Source organism: Suillus subaureus (assembly GCF_016647635.1).
Source record: "Suillus subaureus strain MN1 chromosome Unknown BJ212scaffold_536, whole genome shotgun sequence".
Taxonomy (NCBI): Eukaryota; Fungi; Basidiomycota; class Agaricomycetes; order Boletales; family Suillaceae; genus Suillus; species Suillus subaureus.
In genome coordinates, this window is record NW_024539092.1 from 2,622 (window position 1) to 10,487 (window position 7,866).

The 7,866-nt window shown below is 47.3% G+C and overlaps 2 protein-coding genes across 2 annotated transcripts; one reads left to right on the top strand and one right to left on the bottom strand.

Annotated features, from left to right (window-relative positions):
- The first annotated feature begins 404 nt into the window (after positions 1-404).
- On the top strand, positions 405-1,095 carry BJ212DRAFT_869771 (uncharacterized protein). Its single transcript, XM_041344247.1, has 3 exons — positions 405-673; positions 724-978; positions 1,081-1,095. Exons 1-2 carry the CDS (start codon positions 524-526, stop codon positions 895-897), a joined length of 324 nt encoding a protein of 107 aa, XP_041184886.1. The 5' UTR covers positions 405-523; the 3' UTR covers positions 898-978; positions 1,081-1,095.
- A 5,584-nt stretch (positions 1,096-6,679) lies between these two features.
- On the bottom strand, positions 6,680-7,662 carry BJ212DRAFT_1418035 (histone H2A). The gene is made up of 7 exons (XM_041337582.1): positions 7,600-7,662; positions 7,535-7,544; positions 7,325-7,477; positions 7,193-7,269; positions 7,090-7,142; positions 6,954-7,040; positions 6,680-6,903 (listed from the first exon to the last, which is right to left on the bottom strand). The coding sequence occupies exons 1-7, from the start codon at positions 7,600-7,602 to the stop codon at positions 6,867-6,869; spliced, it is 420 nt and encodes a 139-aa protein (XP_041184887.1). The 5' UTR covers positions 7,603-7,662; the 3' UTR covers positions 6,680-6,866.
- Positions 7,663-7,866: the final 204 nt, after the last annotated feature.

A 7,866-nucleotide genomic window follows, 5' to 3' on the forward strand; every position in this document is an offset into this window, starting at 1 on the left:
CAGGCTGGGTCAAACACCACTCACACCACGACAAGTTCTCCCCAACATCCTCTGTATTAATGTCAACCTCCACACTTTGCCAATCCTATGCCGCGTCAAACCCCACCCCGGCGCGCGCACGCACTTTTCAACTGTTAGTGTAACTCATGTACATTGTCAACTTGTCATAATAATTGATTTTATAACAGTGTCTCCTTTCATTCCCCTACAGTGACCGCCCAGGTGCGCCGTTCAACTGATGCTCTTTGCGAACTCCAATTTGACAAGTAGAACAGGTAATATAATAGCTTATCTTCTGGCCTCTGTGTAGACCACTTGGTCGTCACATGCTTGGATGTCGTTGCTACTCCGAATCAAGCCTCACCTTTGTCTCGATCCCGGTACATTGCCACCGCCATTGAGCTTCGTGCAGGCCGCGGGGCTCGACAGTCATCTTCAAACTTCACACTCACTGTCACAAGTCCAGTCGTGTGAACCAAGCGATGGGTCATTGACTGGTACACACGGTTGATTACTTATTGATATGCAACTATATAGCCCCTCCGTTAAAGTGGCGAACCAGGTCGGGGTTGGTGGAATGATCTCTGGCTCAGTCTTCGGAGATCATGACAAGGTCGAAGGCAAAGTTATCCGACATCCCAACTGCTCACAAAACGGTCCGCTGAACATATCTGTAAGTCTGATGAGTGATGCACATGAACTTAATAACTATCGCTGTTGTAGATCGAAGGCGTGTTTGAGTATGTCTCTGTGAAGGAGGACCTAGATGACGGATCTGCCCAAGGACCTAAAACTTCGAAATACAAGCACATATTCTTGTCGTCCTCTGCTGTTATTCCTGTTTCACTTCTCCTTGACCCGCTTTCTGTTGTTTGCGACATGTTTAGGGTACCATAACTTCCCAGTGACTCGAGTTTGAATGCCCTGCATTTAGATCATGCGAATTCAGCTTCGAAACTCCTCGCGGCAGTCAACCAGGTGAGGAAATGCCTCTCACCTTCCATGTTATGCCTTGTGATAGCAGACGGGGAGGCCTATCTGTTGTGGAGAACGCTGAAGTGTCTTATCGCGTTACTACAGTGTGGGGGCCCTCAGACATATCGGAGACCAACGGGATGTGCGTTATCAAATGCCAGGCACCACTAGGGCCCTTCAGATGCTTACTGCTCAAGTTACAGGCCGGAAGTTACCATTCTTTTTCATCCGGACACAGACTTTCAGTCTATGGACGGTTCCATTATCGTGCCGGAATTAGCTCTTGAAATGCCTCTTACACCAGAGCGATCTGTTTCGTTCCATTGCGTTGTGGGTTGAAGACGTGGCGTGCATGTATATCACCTCACGAACAGAATTTATAGGTCATTCCCCCGCGCCTGCAAACGTTTTCTCGACATACCTCTCCCATATTTTGTTACATTCACAACAAAACCTCGATGTGCTGTACTTGCTCGAGAAACTGCCGCCGATGCCACCATTGCTGTTTCCTGGTCCGTAAAGTTACCATCCAGCCCCAGCCACCCCCTACTTCCCCTGACACCATGCAATTGTCATTGACTCATGGACATATATATTTCGTCATGGAATATACAGCTCCTTATGCGGGTGTCGGACGAACTAGGATGGTACCGTGGGTACGCGTATATACAGATGATGGTGTGGCTCCCGGAGATCCGGGCAAGACCTCCCTTGATCTGATTGATGTATCGTCAAAACGCACACCACAAAGTAAAGCAGGGTGCCACGTAGTATGTTGTACTTGTCAGCTATATCTCCCTCAAGATTATTTGTTCTTGTCAGTAAACAAGTGACCAAAATTTCTTCTGAGGTCGCATCCAGCAATGCTTAACAACCTCACACGTCGATCCTCAGAAATTCTGCGGGTATTTTGGCACGGTGCTTTGGCCATCAGCATTTTTTTGAACATTCTCACTATGTTGCGCTTGCAACCCCCGTCGGTTGATGATGGGCAGTATAGTATGTCGTTGTCGTTTTCACTGGCAATAGTAGTTCAATTTCACCCATATTCAATGTAGCTTATATTGGCGAGGATCATCCAACAGAATTACCCCTCCGCTTGGACACTGTTGCATTAACATTCAACAGTTCGGAACATTATGGTACATCAGACATCATGGCTTGGTCAGACTGGAAATCGCTCGATCATTTTCCACGAGGCCAGGGTTTTGTACGGCTGGGACCAAATGGTATCATCGTCATCACTAGATCGTGTGTCAGACATTCACCATTCACAAATTGTGCCAGGACGGCTATTTGGGGTATCCATGTTTCACCAAATTCACTGCCTGCAAATGATCCGGCTAGCCCTCATCAATGGGCCCAACGGTCACAGTGGTCATTGCCTCAATATATTGCGACAAGCAATTCTTTGCAATTCTGATATCACTCTCGATCCACTTTTTACCGACCCTGATGGATTGATGACAGCCACAGATGGTTTGGGAGTGACGCATTTTTGTCGGGACTGGTCGCAGGTTTATGCCTATGTCATAGAAAATCAGAAAGGTCACATGTGGGAAGAGTAGAAGATGATATTGTGGTAGGGGACCCCAGGGGTAGGAATGAAGTAGTAGCCACACAGTACCGTAGATTAGTCAGGGTCTTTCGAGCTTTATCGTAGCGTAGTGCTTTTCGGAACTTCATGCCTCGCTCGTGACATGCAGGTACACAGTCGCGGATACACTGCTGCAACATGATTATAGCATAAATGCAATTCATAGTAGGTGGTATGAGGGAGGGACCAGGGATGTGTAAATGTTGTACATAGAACATCCGAATCCAGCATGATATTTCGAAGGACGACACTTACCATGACGACACGATGAAGATCTGTCGTCTATCTAAGAATTGCTCATTGAAGATATTGCTTGTCGGTGGCAAAGTGCCCATTAACCTGTTTCACTCGAATGATTTGGTAGGGTGCACTGAAACCTACGCAAGCGAGATTCCGGTTTGGATGGGATTCAGATTTCATAATGTCAGAAACAAGAAACGCGATGCGGCCATAGTCCAGAGACACTCACCGTGTAGTGTTGTGCAAAGAAGCCCAACTAGGCCGGGCCGGGCCGAGCCCTGCTTTCATCATCGGCAAGATCAGCAGAACTATCACTTTCATTCAAACTTTAAGCTTAAATTGAATACACAAATGCACAACGGTACTGAAACAGGATTTGACAAGGACACGTGGCTGTTCAGGATGCACGCAACTCACTACGGTAAGTGGGAGTTCCTCGCTTCATTCACCTGGATTTGGAGTGCTAAGCAGTCTGGCAATTGCTAACAGTAAAATCATATTTCCTGTACGAACGATTAAATGTGGAGCCTGGTGATGAGATCATATGCGAAGTCCGGACTCACCAGACGGTCAAGTAAAAGCCATTGACCAGATGACACAATGGTGCAGAAACACTCACTTGAAACAGGAATTGACGCATCGATATCCGACGCGTCACTGTTACGTTCAGGATGCATGCAACTCACGGTATGTCGGAGTTCCTCACCGCATCACAATGTGTTGCAAACTTGAAGCTTAAGCCTCAGACAGGCGGAAAAATGCATTGCCCGAGCAAATCAAAACAATACACGAAACGTCCGAGTCAGTGAGTCTGATAATCGAGCTTGTAGTAACGATATAAAAGCAGCATTCCTTGAATCGAAGTACACTCAGCACCCCAGTCAAGTTCCAACAATCACTTCACCGTGCCAACATCTAGCAATCATGAAAGATTTTTGACACATGTAATCCAATCAACTTTTAAAGCCTCTGATTTTCAACCCGAACTACCTAGCCCAAATCATTGGTCGTGAACGCCATACCAACTCTTCTATCTGCCAAACTCGGTCATCCCAGCCCACCGCTTCTGTTGACTCACCTCTATAGCGAAATGACGACATATCCACTATCAAATCAACACACCAGCCCAGGCGCCGGTTTACCAGGCTTTGGCTCGTTGCAGCAGATTCGAGAGATCCAGTTTATCCTCTGATCTACTGCAGAGTCTCGCTATGAACCTGATGCTGCACCAGGGCTTGGGTGTTCCTAGTTTTTCTTGTATAGAAGGAAGGGAAGTTGTGAACCACCCCACGATCGCGAATAAGAGGGATTAGAACATCCCGGACTTCATCAAGCTGGTCTGGTCTGAGCACAATGCCGCCTCTTAGAAGCGCTGCTGATGACTATTTTCCATCATACGCCGGCGGCTCCGAAGTGAGCGTGGTTTAAAGGACATAGAGGAGGGCAAAGACCAGGAAAAATGGCCTAGGGCTGATTACAACAGGAAGACTAGTGCTGCTGAGCTGGGCACTAATGCACCGGTAGCTGATAAGTACTGCCAGTTGGAAGTGCACCGTAGTAAAAATATGTGCTTAGGTTTTAATCAACACTGCGCGTCCAGTCTTCCGGCAGATCCTTGACTGCAGTCTCTGAACGTCTGATCCAACCTCGTAAAATACAAGTACACGCATCTTTTGTTCTCAATACGCGACGGACTAATCAAATTGACTATACAATTGGAGAGTTCAAGAAGAGTTACACTATTTTGCGTCCCTCGGGAGTAAATAGATTACGGAAAAGACACAGGAATTTAGTTCCACATGTCCTCTTCAGTGAGTAAGTGAAGAGCAATCGTATGGGCGAACAGATTGATAAAGGCATTTCAAGCTAGTCTAAAAGTCCAGGAGTCACAGTGATGCACTCGGCAACGATGATGACAACAAAGTTCGACCGTGGCTGCTGGTAGTCCAGTTGAAGAAGTCTAAATGCTTCTACAGATATAATGTCCATGTGACTGCGCAATTAAATGGAACCTATCGCCGACAATATCTATGTGCGAGTGACCACTTCCAGGATGGCATGCACGACTGAAGAAGGGTCAATCTGAATTTCTTGAGCAAGGTCGCTCCCTGGAGCGACAGATGGAAGACTGTCGGTTTCGAACCGCCTATAAATGGATGAAATGAGGCATCAGAGAAGAAAAATACAAAGACAGAGCGTACCGATCATTCCACCAGGCGATATAGCGAATGCCTAAGGAACGAACCGCCGTTTCTGCGTCGCGAGTAAAGACGTCAGAGGGAAAAAATTCCATCAGAGCTGAGTGTCCTGATGGCCTCATGAATACGCTGTCGGCGAGGCTATCTCCGTAAACACCCAGAACGACCTTCACGCATGTGAGTCGTAGCGCTATACCCTTACAAGTGATGCAGACTTACATTAGACTGGGCGACGGCTGACAACCTTTCCGCCCAGGGACTCTCTGAAGAAACTATGTTGACCTCGAAGTCGTTGCTTTCATGCAACGTTTCAAGAGCGTTGACCAACGCATCATGGTTGGCTCTCTTCAGCCTTGAACCGCTTGTGGCATCTTGTTGGGATATATAAGTGACTACCGTTTTTTCTTGTCCGCTGTTGAGGTTTTGTGCGCGGTGGTTTACATGCAAGAACTTGGCAAGATTCTGCCTAATTGGCTCCCACCATTCCTTTGACGCATTCAGGCCAACAAGCGGGAGAGCGAATGGAGGCACATCGTTTGCAGAACGTGCAGCTGCACCAAAATCGGCGACGACCAGCCTCTCGAAAACGAAAGGGACTTCCATGAGCGCATAATCTTCCCAATCTTCTTTATACATCAACCCGAGCAATGGAAAAGCGGCCTTGGGAAGGTATGGATGAAAACCACTGTCCGAACGTTGACGTCTAATTATGGGTCCATTGAGGTCGGGTTGTGTTCCTTTGTAAGTAGGAATGTTCGGGAAAAAAAGTCGTCGTGGGGGACGGAAAGGATCTGGAGACGTCGACGTGTTCAGAGAGCTGTGGATCCCCCAGAGCGAGAAAAGCGTGTAATTGCCTAGATATGTTATGTAAGGAAGCGACTCATGAAGATGCAGGCGTCGACAAACTCGGAATTGCGTCATACGCTAGCCAACTCGTGCCTTGAATCCTAGACGATGTTAAGAGCGGTCAGAATAGCACACGTGTGATACTCACAATCCACCATATGAACCAAGTATGTCTCTAGCTTGCTCGATCGACAGCATGGCCCATTCTCTTGGAAGCAGAGCTTCGTGCGAGTTGTCAGCAGACGATGCAATGGAACCCAACGAAGGGAAGCTTGAAGGAGAATCCGTCACAATGAAAATTGTGCCATTGCACATTATTACATTGTCCATGATCGAGAATCCTGATAAACAACATTATCAGTAATACGTCCATAAGCAATTGCAGCGCACCTACCAGCGACGTGTTTCACTATTTGAGTTTCAGGCATATCTTCTCCCCAGTGCATGAAACCATCGTTAACACCAATGTTTCCGAAGATGAGTTGTTTCTGCGCCTCAGGTATACGATCGGTCTTTAGCCATATATCTCCTTCCGAGGCATCTTCCTTCTCTTGCTGCTTATGAACGCTGGATATGCGTCTCTCGTCAGACACCCAGTCCCCATATATGTCCGTGTCGAGACCACCATCAGCTGAGGATATGCCAAACAGGTTAGGATTTGCAAAGAATTCGGAAGTCGCATCGAAGTTGTAGAAGACCAAAAAAATCATGACGGAGAACAGAACGAGTGTAATCTCTCGCCGACTGAGAGAGTAAAACCGAGCCATTGTTTCAGCTCAGACCTGTGTAGAAATTAGAGCCGTCCTGTCGAAGGAGTGGAGACTCAAATAGTGCCTGCAACATGGACTACCTTGTAAATTCAACAAGTACAAACAAACATATCGTCTGACGTCAATGGTCCTCGGCACCAGGGATTACATCTGAAAAACGACCGGATATATGATACTACAAGAAGATCGAATCCAATAAAAAAAGTTTGTAAAAGGAACATAAAGGTGATCCACAGAAATTTAGGCCTCCTGGCTTGCACCCTCCTTCTTGCCTTTGCTGTAAAGAATGTTAAATCTGAATGAACAGGCATACAACACGCAGCGTACCTTGATTTGCTAGGCAGTAATTCAGGGTTGATGAAGGGGACCACTCCTCCTTGCGAGATAACTACGTCACCCAGGAGCTTGTTCAATCTATGCGATATCAGAGTCACGGGATTTTTGAGCCGGGAAAACGACTCACTCTTCATCGTTTCGGATGGCCAACTGAAGATGACGGGGCACAATACGTTGTTTCTGTGGCAATTATCAGCCCGTGCCCTTCAAGAGACAGAAGGGTCACCGACCTTGTTATCACGGGCGGCATTGCCTGCAAGCTCGAGAATCTCAGCAGCAAGGTACTCAAGAACCGCCGCAAGATAGACTGTAAACGTGCGGTGTTGGATCAGGTAGGCTTATTTGAGAGTTACTCGACTTACCTGGAGCGCCTGCGCCGACACGTTGGGCATAGTTGCCTTTCTTCAAAAGACGATGGACACGGCCAACAGGAAACTGAAGGCCAGCTTTTGCAGAACGCGACTGTGACTTGCCTTCGCCGCCAGCCTTTCCGCCAGAAGATTTGCCAGCTTTCCTGTACCGTATACCGCCGTGTTAAACTTGAGTCGACCAGAATTCCCAAATCCACTGACCCTTGCCAGACTAGAAAGGGACGCGGATTAAATTGCGCTCCAATCCATACAAAATAAGGACATACCATTGATAGCGCTAGTTGAGTTGGGCGACTATTAGATTGGTGGTGGTTTGTGATAAAGGGATGATGATCAACAAACGGACACGGAGCGCGACTTGCCGTTTATATACCTTCACGTGATATGGGACCTTCATATTCCCGATTAGGAATCTTTACTTTTGACCAAATGCTTGTCCGTGCACTTGTCCATTCACGGTGGCAAGAAACAGCTATCCTGCGCAGGTTTATTCAGCGTCCTGGATGTACAAGGAATTTGACTTCTGGAGCTCA

Excerpts from the sequence above, each read along its gene's own strand:
- BJ212DRAFT_869771 (XM_041344247.1), top strand. The coding sequence starts at position 524 with ATGCAACTATATAGCCCCTCCGTTAAAGTGGCGAACCAGGTCGGGGTT. Across the intron at positions 674-723 it reads ACGGTCCGCTGAACATATCT|ATCGAAGGCGTGTTTGAGTA; the intron begins GTAAGTCTGATG and ends TCGCTGTTGTAG.
- BJ212DRAFT_1418035 (XM_041337582.1), bottom strand. Across the intron at positions 7,270-7,324 it reads TGTCGGCGCAGGCGCTCCAG|TCTATCTTGCGGCGGTTCTT; the intron begins GTAAGTCGAGTA and ends GCACGTTTACAG. Across the intron at positions 7,143-7,192 it reads ATGCCGCCCGTGATAACAAG|AAACAACGTATTGTGCCCCG; the intron begins GTCGGTGACCCT and ends TAATTGCCACAG.